This window comes from Sander vitreus, chromosome 16 (genome assembly GCF_031162955.1).
Source record: "Sander vitreus isolate 19-12246 chromosome 16, sanVit1, whole genome shotgun sequence".
Classification (NCBI taxonomy): Eukaryota; Metazoa; Chordata; class Actinopteri; order Perciformes; family Percidae; genus Sander; species Sander vitreus.
Window position 1 is genome coordinate 14,874,096 of NC_135870.1, and position 16,631 is coordinate 14,890,726.

Here is a 16,631-nt window from a genome sequence, read left to right on the forward strand (position 1 = left end):
GTCAGTCTGACATCATGGGGCAGGTGACGGCTGAAGGAGGAGATCTCCCAGAAAGACCAAAGTCCTACAGGACGACGGGCACATCAGCCTCAGTAAGTACCTACCTATAATCTGTGATGATTTTGTCTGTGTAAATATGCAGTTTATTACATAACTTCAAAAACTGCAGACAGTTAAGTTGTTTGAATGTAAGTATCAATCAGAATAATCAGTATTGGTTGTCAGGGTAAATGCTACAGTAACGGGCCAGGAGGAAAACTTAAATGTTAAAAGGCCAGTCAAAGGTTAACATTTTCTACTTTAAAAGTGGCATGCCTGCACTGTATATGGTGATAGTGAATGCTTCTGTAGTTGAACAGAAATAGCTTATTATGAGCTGTTACATTGCATGAATCCAACGTGCCACCTTAACGTAACAGCACATCTATCGTTTTATGACCCCACGTTCTGCCGTACAGAATGCTGTGAACATTTTACTGTCAAACTAGATTATGTATCTGAGTATCATCCTGTCGTACTGCCTATTTGAATTTGAGCTACATTACATCATGTGATACACTCAATGCTTTAAAGGGAAAGGCACAGTATTCTGTTGGAAAAAAAACAAAACCTATCCTGAGACCGGGCTAATAGTTTGTGTACTCAAAGTCACAAGTCTCTTATAAACTGTGCATGAGAGACACAGGAATGGGAGATGGAAAGAGAGGCGATATGAGGGAGGGAGTATTACAAGCCGATGTCATAGATGCCTCCCACTGCTTCCATTATAACATATCCATCCCAAAATAACACTTCAGATACACTAAAGCTGCAAGCACACGCATTTGTCGTGGATTTTTGTGAGCCACAACATACCGGAAAACCAGTTTAACAATGTCAGCTGGTTAAAGAAGAAAGCTCTAATACAACTATAGGAAGCAGGTGAAGGACAGTATGTGCCATGACGCACCAAATCACCACATCAGTATAATTCTGGTCAAACACAGGCAATGTAAAAGACTCAAAGGGGCCTTTTCAAAGCTCTGGACCAAGATAAACCGAAGTCGAGCTTCATGGGGGATAGTTTCATTTACGTTCTGTGGACAAGCGCGTTGGTTAAATAGACTGGCTTGAAAGAAATGTGAAAGTGTCACTCAACGCCTCTCAGGCTTGAAATAGGGTGAGCAGCAGAGCGCATGATTGCAGATGCAGGGTGAAGCAGTTCAGTCTCCTCTCTTTCCTCACTAGCCGACAAATATAAAGGACATTAGCTTAGCATTTCGTCTGATTCTAGATTAACTTAAGTGTATGCTCCTGGAAAACCTACCTGATGCAACAATGCTTGTGCACATTCAGTTGTTTGTAAGCTAAAAATACTCCACATGCCACTCTAAAGTCTGTTGAGCTCTTTTCCCTGTGCAATAATCTCTGTTCCACCATCCATCATGTCTGTGGTTAAACTGTGTTCTCATCGAGCCTGGGAAAAAGAATTTGGTTCAGAAGTCGAAGCACTTGTGACTTGAATCACATATTCCAGGTGACCTTTCCATCGACCACCGTAACCAAAACAACCATAAACATTCAGATAGTTTGAAGAGAAGCTCAAGCACGCCTTGTCTCCAAACCAGTAATTGACAGCGCATGATGTCTCACACTGTGCTGGCTCTGAGGGGACAGAATTAGATATTAGACTCACAAATCATATAAAAACAAGGCGTTGGTGTTATTCAAGACTTAAAAATAGATTTGAAATGATTTATAATTCATGACTTTGGCAGCATTTATTAGATGACATTTTCTCTGAACATTTTGTTTGACCTTGGCACCTGGCGCTGACCTCTTATCTCACTTGTCTTGTTTCCTTTTTGGCCTCCTGACTCACTGGCATCAGTCAGACCAGCTTTAATTATAGCCACCCCAGCATTCCTTTCTGACAGAATAGGGGGAGATAGATAGAGGCCATGGGAGGGCAAGTGTGAGCGGTATAGAAGAATATACAAAAATAGAGAAAGGTTCAAGATGGTTAAAAATAGACCGCAATGCCTGTTGTATGATTCCATTTCATTGGGATGGGGAGGCAAGCCATCCTCAATACGCCATTATGGCATAGTTATAAATCTGCTGCTGAAATGTTATCTCTCTCTTTTCTTAATGCAAGGACAGAACAACAACCATGGGCCAGAAGTTGGAGAAGCTGTCGGAAAAGGACGAAGAGTCACTTGATAATTCAGATTGGTCGGGGCAACCTGCAGAGACAGAACAGTCGGACACGGCACAACAAGATGAGAGCAGCGATCAGGACGATGGCAGTTTTGCGACACCTGAGGCTATTGGTTGGATTAGTGGGATCAGTGTCAGCGGACCGTCCACTAGGCAAACAGGGGAACTCCCAGTCCCTTCTCCACGTACAGACCCCCAAACTGGGCAGCCAATCAGGCCTCTAGGTCAGCAGGAGCACCCTCTGAAAACCAGGGGAGAGTGGGTGGGTGGAGACAGGGATAGCCAAAGTGTTACTCGGACTGCAGAGGAGTCAAAAACTGTCCTGAACCCTAAGGAGAAAAGACAAACTTCAAACAAAAGAGGAGGCTCTGAGAGTACCACTGTGGCCTACACTGGGACTACAGCTATGGAGGTGCAAGGAAATGGGAAGAAATCAGAACTCGGTCATAGCAAGTTGAGTTCTGACACTCAAACCAGGAATCTAACGACCTCACGCGATCCCACTAATGAGGAGGACTTTGTGGTGCTTGACAAGGATGAGACTTGGATGTCATCTGATGGGGACATCACTTTTGGCAAAAGGACTTCCAGGAATGCCCCTCAAGAAAATGGTAATGAGAAGAAAAGCAGATCTGACACACTTTCAGTCACGACTGAGAGTGTGGAAGCACATGCTGAAAGTTCACCCGAAGCCTGTTTTGAGAGGGAAATGGGTCAACATTTGGCTGAAGTGACAGGCAGCAGGTGCCGACTAAAAGGAGTTGGTCATGTTGGAGCTGCCCACACCGAGACAACTGGGAGAGGAAGGGCAGAGACGAAGCAAAAAATAACTGACCAGAGCAAGGGGCAAGTTTCTACTAAAATTAACATTACACAAAACAGCGGCTCGGTGAAAAGATTAAGAGAGAGCACCGAAGATTTGAAATACATGCTTGATGAATCAGGCCAGTTGATTATACAGGAGGAGACGGGTGGTGAGAGAGAGACAAAGTCAAAATGGGAACTGTGCTTGGAAAAGGTAGATCCTTTAAGAGAATCAGACAATCTTTATGAGGAAAGCCATGATTCAGAATTTATTGCACAAAAAACAGCAGGTGCGGAGCAGTCCCATCAGAGCAGGTTTGCTGGTGCTGTCTCTAAGAGGGTTAAAGCAGGTAGTTTGTGTACCAGGAAAGAGGACAGCCAAGTGTTCTGCAAAGCAGCCGACTCTCACCCGCCAAAGGCCGAGCCCCCCAGCTCTGAAACACCACCACTGCAAGACAATGCCTCATTTACATTGGAAAAATGCGATTTGATACCTTGTCCTTATCTGTCAGGGAGTGAAGGCTGTGATGGAAAAATACAGGTCGCAAGCTTAAAGAGGGAGAGCGAGCTTGTTGGCTTCTCTGCTGTCATCACCCCTCCACCTGTAACGTATCTGTTGCCTAAGAGAGACACATCAAAGGTGACACAACTCGGTACAAGTATAGCAAATTCACAAATGGCATCAGATGCCTCCTGTGATTCTAAAGATGAATCTAAGCCAAAACGAAACCCCAAAGTGAAAGGTCCACCTCCACCTGTCCCCAAAAAACCTAAAAACCCATTTATAAAGCTCAAAACTGCCCAACTAAGGTCTACTGATGTGCAAAGAAGAGGCAAAGATCATCTGCGGTCTGAGGAGAGGGTCAAGAGGAGACACACATTTGATTTTAACAAATATCTACCATGCAACACTCCGACTAATCAGGACATGTGCTTGCTGTGGGACGAAAGGGGCACTTATACGGTGCCAACCAACGTACGGCCGCTGTCAGTTGACCTAAGCCCTTGGGAACATCTTTCGCTCGGACACATGGATGATCAGTACGGAGACGTGATCGACTTTGACTACTGTGCGCGTATGGCAAAACTGTCTCCTGAGGAGGAGCCGCAAAACCTGGATATGTTACAGAGAAGAGTATTCCTGGAAAGACGATCCAGATTTAAAAGCTCGCCTCCTCCGGTTGAGAAAAAGCCCCCAAATCGTTTTGAGTCCACAGAGACTCTTCACATACCTGAGGTCACTTCACACAATGATATCCAAAGACCAAAACCTGCTTATTCAGGGAGAAGAGAAATCTACCCTGAGCTCCTGTCTGAAAGAGTCGGCACACAGGTCAGCAACAACAACCATGGAAACAATGTTAGGCGTAAAGACCACTATAGTAGTGATAGGGATGCAGGAAATGACAGTGAGGTAGGTTCGTACAAGCCTGTGGCGGAAATTATTAAAGAAACAAATCAAATGCGGAGACGTCAGGGCCAGGTCAAACCTAAAGAGGCCAAAGCTCCGGTTTGGATAGCAGAGGAGGGTCCAAGTGTCAAAGTATCCCAAATGAAGAATGCCTTTGATGTCCCAAAGAAATCCAAAGAGAGACCACTAGAAGTTCAACCACCTCCAAAGAAAGGTAAGGACTTTGGACTGTCAGTGTTGGAGACATCAGTTCTGTACTTTTTTTTTATTGACCCAATGGTTTATCAAAGCATTCATACACAAAACAGCATGTATTATATTAGGATGAGAGGGTACTTTCCTAAATTTTGTCCTCTCACCAATGACAGTGCTGGGTTTTGAATCTGGGTCCTTTTGTGGTGTGCAGTTTGGATGTTCTCCCTGTTACCAAATGCAGCTCAGTGTGAACTGGAGACTCAGATATACTACTAGGTGCAAATGAGAGTATTAATGTGTTTGTCTACCTTAATAATCCCTGAAGCAGTCTTGGAAACTGTCCATGGCATTTTCTCGCCTTCTGCCGTATATTCGGATAAACTCCAAACTCCTTGATCTTTTAGAAATAAGCAGGTAAAGAAAGAAGCAAATACATTACTTTTCTTTCAACATCTTCTATTCACTCAATCATGATTTAAACCTTGCTGTTACATTAACGTCCTCCTTCAACGGGTAAAACTAATTTCAATTATACATATGCATCTAAGGAAAGTGGTTCTATTATGTTTGAGACTTTGTAAGAAGGGCTAGACAATTAAATAACATTACTGTAAAAAAAAAAAAAAGTGTACGAATTTGAACAACCCTAAGGAGTGCAAACATGTCCGGCCCCCTCATGTTCTGTGAAAACATCACAGAAAATGTAAAAAAGAGGGACAGGTTAAAAGCTGATTTCCCTTAATACTTGTGATGTGTGGATGCATCATCACAGACTATGGGGGTTTTCTTAATGTGTTCTTAATGTGTTTGGATTGGGGTGGAATTGGATGGTATGGGACAGAGGGAGAGGGGAGGGACCATGATACAAAAGATGCTGTTGGCAATGAAAATCCACATTTTTGCATAGTTGAACAAAATGCATTCATTCAAAAGGTCCACGTCAAAAGACACGATCGAGGGGGATGTAGGGAGAAACCTTCTTTTTTTTACCCAGTTTTCCTTGCAGCCCCATCCCCATTCACAGCCTTGGGAAATGAAATCTGACTTTCATTTGCGCATGTGCCGTAGCCGGTCGTCAACGTATCCCATTTAATTTAATAACGATGAGAGTAGACGATTGCTAGTCTTCCGCAGGTGAGAAGGGGACATGAGATAATCCATTTGTTAACTGGCATCCAGATATAGCTCTAGATTTAAAACACTGCCTCCGGATCACACATCTGCAGTCAGGAGAGGGAATAAGTGCATAGCGGCTGAGCTTTTTTTGTGGAGACAAGGGACACTAGAGCAACGTCCTGCAGGATAAGGGCGCGCCTAAACTACAAGATTCATGTGTTGTGATTGATTATCCCCGTGCTTACGAAAATCTTGAATAGATTTAGGAGGTAAGAAAGCCTGAAAAGTGTCTTTGCATTTTGAATGTGGTCTATCGGCAGTGGCTGTGCAGCATCCATTTAGCTCGCTGGATGGGTTTGAGAATAGGAGCAGCCAAAAACCTTGGGTGGAAATATCTGCACTTGCGTCAGCTGGCGGCGGTCCACCGCAGCTAACAGTTAGCAGCTAGGCTAGGTGGCTACCTATCCTAGCTAACTGGTGATGAGCGGTTCGGATGCAAAACACACTGGCAGACTAGTGGAGCAGCCATACACAAATTACACATTTTACTGTGGACCGCTCTGTATGGACCTACTACAGAAGTCACATGGCTACCTGTGTGATATTTCTTTTTAAAAACATCCCTCGGGTTGCCTCCTCCTTGTCTGCGGTGTATCGGCGACTGTTCAGACGGGACCAGCCCCGGCACAGCTGCCGAGCTGCCGGGGTGACGTTAGTGCGGCGGAACACGGTTTATCGTGGCCACCATTAACGTTAAACTTCACTTTACTTATCAAACTATTTTTCTTAACGTTTCAATAAACCACATGCTTTGTTTCGTTCTCAGGTGATAGTCACATCTGGAGACTACTCGCCAAAATACTAATTTGCATATCCCACAGCGTTAACGACTTGGTTTGAAATTACTGGCAAGAAAGAAATAAAACCACAGCTGAGTCACATGATCATGATGATATTTTAATTTGTAGCTACTTGTTTTAACGGGGAGGAGGACCGAGCTTTGTGGTAACATCAGCTAACGTTAGCTAACCATTGTTTAACGTTAGCTCAGTGCAGCTGTTTCCACCTCCATTAAATATTTTGGTATATTCAGCATAAACCTTAACAAATGCAACATGCCCGTATTATAGTAAGCTTAGGCTGAGTTGAAGTGATAGTGATTGCATCGTTTGCTTGTGTCCACCACTTATTTAGTCGCGTTGTCCAGACAGCCAGGGAGGCCAGACTGTAGCTGCTCACTACATTTGTATTTATTATCAGAAAAATGATCATGCGGCTTACACTCTTGGACAATAATATCATAGCAGTAGTCTGTAACTGCTAAAACAAGGCAGTCCACCATCATGACGCTCAGTAATGTCCAACTGTGTGTTGGGTGGTGATATGGTGGCACCACGTTGTAATGTAATGGCATCAACTGAAGCCTGCAGGGGCTGAAGAATCTCATTTTGTCAGATGCATATTTGAAGTGAGAGTAGCGCTCTTGAATGAAGCACTAATTTTGGCTGAGGGAACACACTGTTCTGGTCTGCAAACTGTATGCTGTCCAGGCTTTATGCAGCCCTGCAGCAACATGATCACTGTTCATGGCTCTGTGGGACATTGTGCTATGAATCAACTATCCAGGGCAAGTATTTGATTCATAAAAGGGTCATGTATAGTAATCCACCTTGAAACTGTTTATTTTGCTTATATATCCGTCTCAGATGATAACAGTTACAGATGAAAGTGCTTTTTTTCTGGCGAATTGTACGGTATGCTGTGTGAATATGTTGTGGGAAAAGGATACAGTCTAAACTAAGAGTTTTAGAAAGTGGCTTTTTGTTTATGCCAAGAGATGTCCATATGAGAATATTGATGTGATGTGTCCTCACATTGGACTGTATGGACAGTTTGGGATTGGCTGTTATGTTTATTGAAGTTGGTTAGTGCCCATTTTTACATGTTTTTTGCCACCTGACAATCAGTTCCAAACATATGGGTACTTGGATCTCATATACAAAATACACTTCTAAAATCTAAGCAACAAAGCTATTTTAAATAACTGCTTTAAAACAAAGATGATATTTTAACGTGCTGATGCAAGTTTTGTTCAGTTCTTTGCAAAACTGTAAAATATGCTCCAGTGTTGCTGCTGAGGAAGATTTTGAAAACAAAACATGTTTCTTTATCAGATCAAAAATGCAGTGATTCAGCTTTTCCCTTTTCAAAATCTATGACTGAATGGGAAGAAGCAGGTGGTTTGGTGTGATGACAGAACTGGGGAGAAAAATCCTGCAGCCTGTATAACGGCTCAGTATGTCGCTACCGAATGGCAGCTTAATTACCGCCCTGAGACACTATATTTTCCACATAATTACACAGCAAAGCATGCCACTAAAATGATGGAAAATCTCCCTCGCATATCAAAGATAGCCTAGTGTTTTGGAATTGGAATGCTAAAAGTCAACTTTTAGGAGAATTCCCATCATGTTTAGTTTTCATGTTTTGGCTGCAGATCAGATCTCTCTCAGAACCGTCTCCGAATTTGTCTACTCAATGGAAGCAGAAATGAGAGTTAAAGAAGAAACCGAAGGAGGTGAACATGCTTGAGGGTGCACTGAGCCACAATGTGATCATTAAATGGCGATCGACAATGGAGATCATTTCCAGAATCATGGAGCAGTAACAGGCCATCTGTGGTGTGTTCATAGGAGATGATGTCGTTAAAAAAAAATAAAAAATTACATCACTGCAGACATTTTTTATAAATGCATACCTTTTTGCTGCATCCATATCAGTAAACTCCAAAATAAAGCTCAGGGCTAGTTCTATGTCTGCCCCAATTACATGAAATGCCAATTCCTTCTTTTTACTACTTAAAGTTTGTTCTATTTTCTGTTAGTTACACAATAAATAATGTTATTCTTAGCCTAATGAATTAAACATTTCATGTAGAAAGGAAGTGGCTTGCTTTTTAAATACCAAGAAAAGTTGCCTGATTGTGATTTTTGCTCTTAGTAGAATCTGCTGAGCTGCAGATTTGTGTTCTGAAGCTAATTTAACTTTCTGAGGCGTCATCAGGGAGCCTAAATATTAACGACCACTAAAACAAAATGTGTGATCTAATCCGATACATCAGTTACAGTAAAGTAGGGCTGCACGATACAAGGAAAATGTTAAATGTCATGTAAATTAAATTACTTGCTAAATAAACACATTGGTGTACTTCAGTTCTGCTTTTCTGCTGCTTTCAGTATACTGCTAAAATACAACACATTGTTGAATAAAAAAAACAAAGACATTATTTCCAACATTCTTTTATTGAACATTAAAAAAGGCACCAACAACAAAAAAATGATAGTAACATTTTACAGTGCAGTTTTCTATTGATACTTTCAACTAACTAAAAAAATCCTTTCGACTCTTTTTTTGACGATAAAAAAACGATATATTGTGCAGCCCTACAGTAAATTGAGCATAAGTTCTCTCCAGTTTAAATGACATCCATACATTGTAAAATGTTGACACACACAGTACATGGATTTAATTGGATATTATTTAATGCACTTCAAGAGGTGAGGCAGTTTAATATTCTTACAGTTTCTTGAACGACATTACAAAATATCTACAATATCTTCATATTGTAAACTTCTATCTTTCAAACTATTTCCACAGCGTTACTGTTATATGTTGTGCAATATTTGTATCTTTCCTTTTGGATAATGTAACCAGATGTCCAGTTTTTAACTTGATTTACCTTACCTTTTCTGCTTGTGTTTTCATAATGTTCTTGTTAATGGCAGACCTCGTGGTATTATTAATTCTTCTCATAATTTCGCTTAAAATGTTTTATATCTGGTAGAATTGTGATTGACAGTGCTTTACAGTTGCTTAATTCTTTCTGCCTATTAATTAACCATTTTTGCAGAACTTTTTCTCTCAGTCTCACACAAGTCTGGAAAATTACACTGAGATAAGGAGTTATATAAAGCACAGCTGGAGAAAAATGTGTCTCAGACAGAAGGATTCTCATTTTCAGATTTTACAGCATCAGTTTCTGTGGCGAAATGGCCGCTTTCTGTAGCGTTTATACAGTTTATTGTATGTTGTATGTACGTATGTACTTTTCTGGGCAAAACACTCAAACTGCACTTCTATTTCTCTGTACAGATATGTTGCGGCGAGTTGTACGACAGAGCAAGTTCCGTCATGTCTTTGGTCAGGCCGTGAGGAACGACCAGTGCTATGATGACATCCGAGTGTCCAGGGTCACATGGGACAGCTCCTTCTGTGCCGTCAACCCCAAATTTGTTGCCATCATTATAGACGCCAGTGGGGGAGGAGCCTTCCTTGTACTTCCTCTACAAAAGGTGAGTGACGCCCTGCCGCACTTTCTCATTTCTATCAAGGGTTTTAAAAAGATCTTTTGAAGGTCCACTAAAGAGCTGTGAGGTCCAAGTTTGCATGACGTGTTAAAAAAAAGATAGAGTTGAAATGTTTTTTTGTTCAGCTGCACATTAACTGTCAGGTCGGAATAAAAAGCTGCATGACACTGGCAACTGAAGAACAAAATAGGACACAGAGGTTTGAAAGTATACCAGAGATACAAGGGTTGTTCTGTAGCAGTATGCTGTATCATAGTATAGCATTCAGAACATGTAGCAAATCAATCTTATAGGTCTTGGTCAGCAGACCTTCAGCACACTGCTGCTGTGACCCTGTCCTCCCGTTCCCCTGAGGCTCATAGCTATAGTAATCAATGTTTAAATCTGCCTGGTAGTAAAGGCATCCAATGTGTAGCCTGTTACAGTTTGCTCATTAAACCCATGATACTCACAGAGGGGATGGTTGCCGTGCCATTATTTTAGTCCACTGGGTTCATTGATTTATATTCACTGTATAATATCCTGCCCAGAGAAGCTGCTGTAACTTTGGGACATGGGTAGACAGATGTTCAGCCGTGACAATGGATGAGGTCATAACAGTAAAATGGGTTTACTGTGTCCTCACATTAAAGGCCCAGCGGATCATGATACTCAGACAGAAATCTTCTGTTGTTGGTTAGCTTGTGAATTTGTGAAGAGGATTTGCTGCTGAATCTCAAAGTCCAGTGCCTCCTTCTCCTCTCGCCGTCAACCACCACATATCCATACAATCTTTGGGAAATACTGGTTGACATGTAACGTCTTCTACTTGCTGGTTTTACTGGAGTTAAATGTTGTTTGATATTAAATAAATAACTTTTAGTTGACTTCTTAGTGTGCTTTTTGAAAATGTACCATTATTATAGCTCTGTGTGTTTAGCCTAGCATGAGGATAGATGTGATGGTCACACAAGGACTGACTATAACTTCTACAGGATTAGCCCTGTTAGTTAGTCATTTTCATATCTCTCAGACAGATATCAGCTTACAGGAGGACGCAGCTCACACTCTTTGTAACAAAGTTGTCTTCTGTCTCACAGTCGGGCCGTATAGACAAGGTCTACCCTACAGTATGTGGTCACACAGGCCCAGTGTTGGACATCGACTGGTGTCCTCATAATGACCTCGTCATTGCTAGCGGCTCGGAAGACTGCACAGTCATGGTAAGGACGCGGTTAAAAATGATCTTAGAGTTTTTTTCCCTGGTTTATTATGTTTGTGCTTTAACAGAGTTGCAATTTTAAAAGTACTTTTAAGTTAGTACTACTTTTATTGGACATATATTCGGTGTAGTGTCTGGTATGTAACTGGTTTGTTTTTCGGACTCAGGTTTGGCAGATCCCTGAGAACGGGCTGGAGACTCCCCTTTCACAGCCTGTGGTTGTGTTAGAAGGCCACTCCAAGAGGGTTGGCATTGTATCTTGGCATCCCACCGCACGCAACGTTCTCCTCAGTGCAGGTAACCTCCGACTGAAGCCTTTGGTACACCCCGTGCCCTCAAACTGAAATATCTCTTTAGGTAATTGTCTGCCATGTGTCCTCTGTGCACAGCTGAACTCCAAATCTGACCAATTATCTCACAGACTGCCTTCTGTCATGTTGCTTTGTGTGATGTAAAGTGCTTAAAATAACCTTGGACACGGAGGTGTGGGTGTGTAGTCAGGCTGTGCTGTTTGTGTCCATTTTAGGGTGTGACAACCAGATTGTCATTTGGAATGTGGGCACGGGAGAGGCCATGATCAACCTGGAGGACATGCACCCTGATGTTATCTTTAGCGTCAGCTGGAGCCGCAATGGCAGCCTGCTCTGCACCGCCTGCAAGGACAAGAAGGTCCGCGTCATTGACCCCCGTAAAAAAAGGATTGTTGCAGTAAGTGGACACGCAGCTCGCTGCAGGGATTTGAGGGAATAATCTTTCCCAGAATCACCCACCAAACTGTTGACTCAAAGCACCTACCAACATGGCTGTCCAATATGACAAGTGTGTTTCTGTTTTTAGGAGAAGGACAAAGCTCACGAGGGAGCTCGACCAATGAGAGCGATCTTTTTAGCAGACGGAAATATTTTCACCACTGGATTCAGCCGTATGAGCGAGCGGCAGCTGGCCCTGTGGAAAACTGTACGTCAGCAGAGAGAATCTCATTTAATCCTGAACACACTGAGACATCACAAATACACTGCTTTCTATATGACACTTTAAAGTGACGTTGAACCTTTGTTGGGCCTTGCTTCGTAAAACTTCCTGCCTGTGAAATAAGTCCCTATATTGTCGGGGGTTTCCATCAGTTTCTCTGCTGCCTGAATGTGAAATGAGGATTATTTTTTTCCTATCAAATTTTCATTACACTTTAGCTCCAGTTGGGGGTGTTAAATTCAAAGGGTAACGTTAACACAGTGATCTCACTTTTCCAGATCTCATTACCAGGAGTCATTTCTTGTGTATTTTTGTGTATGATTTCTTCTTGTTCATTATTAGGAATAGGTGCCATGCATCTTAAGGGTCTTAGTGATGTACAAATACAGAATTTTGTGTTTCCAGGACAACATGGATGAGCCAATATGTGTTCAAGAGATGGACTCCAGTAATGGAGTTCTGCTGCCCTTCTATGACCCCGACACCAACATAGTCTACCTGTGTGGAAAGGTGAGCAGCCTTGTAAAGAAATTCCGGTTTTGTTTCTCTTTTTTTAATCATTAGATTCACAAACTGATTTTGAGCTGTGATTGTGTGTCCTCAGGGTGACAGCAGCATTCGGTACTTTGAGATCACTGATGAGGCACCGTTTGTTCACTACCTCAACACGTTTTCCACCAAGGAGCCCCAGAGAGGCATGGGATACATGCCCAAAAGAGGCCTGGATGTCAACAAATGTGAAATCGCAAGGTGTTGTTGTCATTATATATATATTTTTTTACCTTTGCCTAGTTAGTATGTGGAGCTAGCATACATTATAACGCTCAAAATGTTTGATTATTACAGAATTCTTCTGAAAAATACCCACGTTTTTAATAAGAGCCTAAACCAATAGAGCTATCTAAATATAATTTCTCCATGCACCCAAATGTTACTGCAAGGGAGACATTTCTAGGGCTGCAACTAAGGATTGTTTTCTTTGTGCATTAATCTAATTTTTCTCAGTTTTCAATGTCTGGTCTATAAAATGTCAGAAAATAGTAAAAAAAAAAACATAATTTCCCATAGCCCTAGTAACATTAAAATGTCTTCTTTTGTGTGACCAACAGTTCAAAACCCAAAGATAATCAGTTTGGTATCATAGAAGATTATGAAAACCAGCAAATATTCACATTTTAAAAGCTGAAGCCAGACAATCTTTTTGCATTTTTGCTTAGGAAAAACGATTAATTTACTATCAAAATTGTTGCTGAATAATATTCTGTCAATCGTCTAATCGTTTAAACAACGCATTGTTTCCGTTCTTGACGTCACTATTGTTTACTGAAAACAAGTTCCTTTTACTGTAATAGAAGAGAAAATAAGGACAGTGCTTATCAATATTTTTCATAAATGTTTAAACTACAAATTTTTACAATAGGATGTTCTGACATATTTTTGTTTTGACTTTTTTTTAATCTGATTTTAAGTCATTTTCTTCAAAATATTTAAAATAAACATATAAATTAAATGCATACATAATGAGCCTTACCAATATATACATTTCAGTAATTGACTGAATGCATTTCTTAGAATTAAGTACTAATTTGTACAGTATAAGTACTCTACTTTTGTGTGTCTGTTATTATGTCTGTTAATTAAATAATTTTATTTAACTAATGTTCTTCATGTTGCATGTCAACGGTTTTACTGTGTACGATATTAATCATATTATATTAATCCTCTCTGTAGGTTTTACAAATTACATGAAAGAAAATGTGAACCAATCATCATGACAGTCCCGCGTAAGGTAAGTCTGTGTTTATATCAAACAATAAATATGCGGTTCTCTTAATGCTGCTTTATTGACTATGTCCCATTCCTCTGCTGTCTTCCTTGCCTCATGGCATGTCCTGTCTCCTCTCCCCCTGCCCAGTCGGATCTGTTCCAGGACGACCTGTATCCTGACACAGCCGGCCCCGATCCCGCCCTGGAGTCAGAGGAGTGGTTCGCCGGGAAGAACGGAGGCCCCATCCTCATCTCACTCAAAGATGGCTACGTCTCCGCGAAGAGCCGGGATCTGAAAGTGGTTAAGACAAACGTCCTGGAGAGCAAGCCAGTCACAAAAGCAGAAAACATCTCGACTGTCCAGAAGCACGCTTCTTCACAACCCTCAGTAGTGAGTGTAAACGTGTCATATTTCCCAAACACACAGTTTTTGTGTGTTTTTATTATTAATTTTGTTATTATAACTAGGTTCATAAAACTGATTATTATTTTTATCATTATTACCGTTTCCTTTAATAAAAAGCATTGCACTTTTCAAACTCACACAGCATTCTTTGCTGACGTTTGGACTCTCCCATTCACGATAATTATTATGGTTGGAACCATTCACAACAGTTATGGATCAGCACATACTTTGGTATTTGGGTCACGATTCAGTGGAACAGCAAGGGAAAATGTTAAATGCTGGAGGCCGGTAAAATCCCTGCTCATTTTGCCAGAAAAATGTAGATAGACTTTAGATGTAAATAAGATACAGTAGTTATCATCCACAAAATCTTCTGTAAGCAACTCTGGCAATCTTCAGCTGGCTCTTAAGAGCCAAATAAAGGGGGAAAGAACTCAGCAAAGCTAACTTTCTCTCCGTTTTCACCAGAAAATGGAAGATAAACTGGAAGAGGTACTCCGAGAGTTCAAGTCACTCAGGGACCGTGTCATCCTCCAAGACCGTCGAATCGCCAGGCTGGAAGAGCAGGTTGCCAAGGTTGCCATGTAAGACCCCGTCCCCTTCCTCGGACCGTTAGTCATTTTTGGAGAGGAATCGGTCAGCCGTGGCCAAATTCTCAAAGATTCGGCTTCATTGAGCTTGGTGAGACCAAGCCCTACATTCCAAGATTAACTTTATTTTTCCTCATCAAGTCTCCAGTTTCACACACAGAGAAAGGAAAAACTCTCGCAGCTCATGTACACATTTGAAGAAAAGACATTTTTGTTGAAGGAAACAGTCTTAACTTTTTATTGTTTTTCAAATTGTGGTAAAACATTCTTATTATGTGAAGTTTGTACTTACTACTCAAAAACTGTATGTAGCATCAGTATTTCCATTGTTATTTTTTGTGTTGCCAAATATGAATCATGTGCGGTTTCATGCACTGCTTTTACATTTATTTTCTCTCCTGTTGTACATTCCGGTCACAACCTGGTAGATTGATTTAGTCCAACTGGATATTTTTTAAACAATAGCTGTTGAACTTTTTTCCTCCCACCAGTTTGCTCATTGATAACCATCAGATTTATGAAAGTGGAAGAATTCCTTTTAAAACGTTTTGTTCCTCTTCTTCTTGGCTTGAAATTTAACATAGGGTTTTATTGGGGAGGGGGGAGGGGTTGCATCTCTCTGGTGTAAATGTTGTGCAAATGTAGTGGTGCCTCTTGTCACTGTTAAGGGTCAAACTGAAGTCGCCCTCTCCAGTGCATATTTAGTGTTGGGAAGGGACCACTCACCCAGCTTGTGTTTCACTGAACCCCTGACAAACAGTTCTGTGCACATAATAAAGGTTTTACACACGGAAACCTCTATTTTCTTTCTTTTTCTTTAAATTGTTTTGGCTTTTATCAATCTCTATCCATGCAGGTCGAGCTATTCTGTGTCAGTGGGAGTTTATTCATTTTCTGTCAATCCCAACCCCCACCAAAGCCTACAAAACCTCCTCAGTTAGCTGTTACTTCTTTTCTTGCCTCATGGTGGTGCTAAAGCAGCAGCAGCAGTCATGAGGTCATTAAAATGTGGTGGATGACACTGGCTCCTCTGCTGTGTCAAATATATTTTCTTTTTTAGTATGAGGTCTATATCTGTTTTTATTAGATATTCTGACAGTTTAATTTATTTTACATTCTCAGATTTTTTTTCCTCCTTTTTTTTTTAATGAAATATGGGATACTTTTTGTAAATGGCCTCAAGCCAAAAAGGTTTAGAACCACTATCATAATTGTACTTTTTAAGCTCATCATGTGTCTTTTTTATGTAAAATCTTAATTTAAAAAGTAAAAAATGACTGTAGCTGTCGAACAAAATGTAGTGGATTAGAAGTAGCATGAAATAGAAATACTCAAGTTAAGTATCCAAAATGTCTACTAACTGTACTTGAGTAACTACTTTCCACCACTGGTGAGAGCAAGGCAGTGACCCTCTTCTGTGCTTGATGCTCTGTACCATGTGTTCTTTTTCACAGCATGGCAACGTTCAAAACGCTAAAAACAAATAGAAGTTTATCTTCATGTTTTTTTTTTACAACCGCATCCTAGTATTACTCAGCAGCACAGGAAGTCACCAGTATGATTTACACACTAGAAGAACATTTCTATTTCCTCACAGGGTACA

The 16,631-nt window shown here is 41.0% G+C and overlaps 1 protein-coding gene across 2 annotated transcripts; it reads left to right on the top strand.

Moving 5' to 3' along the window:
* The first annotated feature begins 29 nt into the window (after positions 1–29).
* On the top strand, positions 30–15,841 carry LOC144530994 (coronin-1C-A-like). Of its 2 annotated transcripts, XM_078270851.1 has the most exons (12): positions 30–92; positions 2,138–4,628; positions 9,878–10,077; positions 11,172–11,294; positions 11,461–11,590; positions 11,820–12,001; positions 12,131–12,250; positions 12,671–12,775; positions 12,870–13,015; positions 13,997–14,054; positions 14,181–14,423; positions 14,907–15,841. In XM_078270851.1, exons 2-12 carry the CDS (start codon positions 2,153–2,155, stop codon positions 15,024–15,026), a joined length of 3,903 nt encoding a protein of 1,300 aa, XP_078126977.1. In that variant the 5' UTR covers positions 30–92; positions 2,138–2,152; the 3' UTR covers positions 15,027–15,841. The 2 variants fall into 2 exon arrangements, with proteins under 2 accessions (XP_078126977.1, XP_078126978.1); XM_078270852.1 differs by lacking the exons at positions 30–92; positions 2,138–4,628 and adding an exon at positions 5,692–5,994.
* The last annotated feature ends 790 nt before the right edge of the window (positions 15,842–16,631 follow it).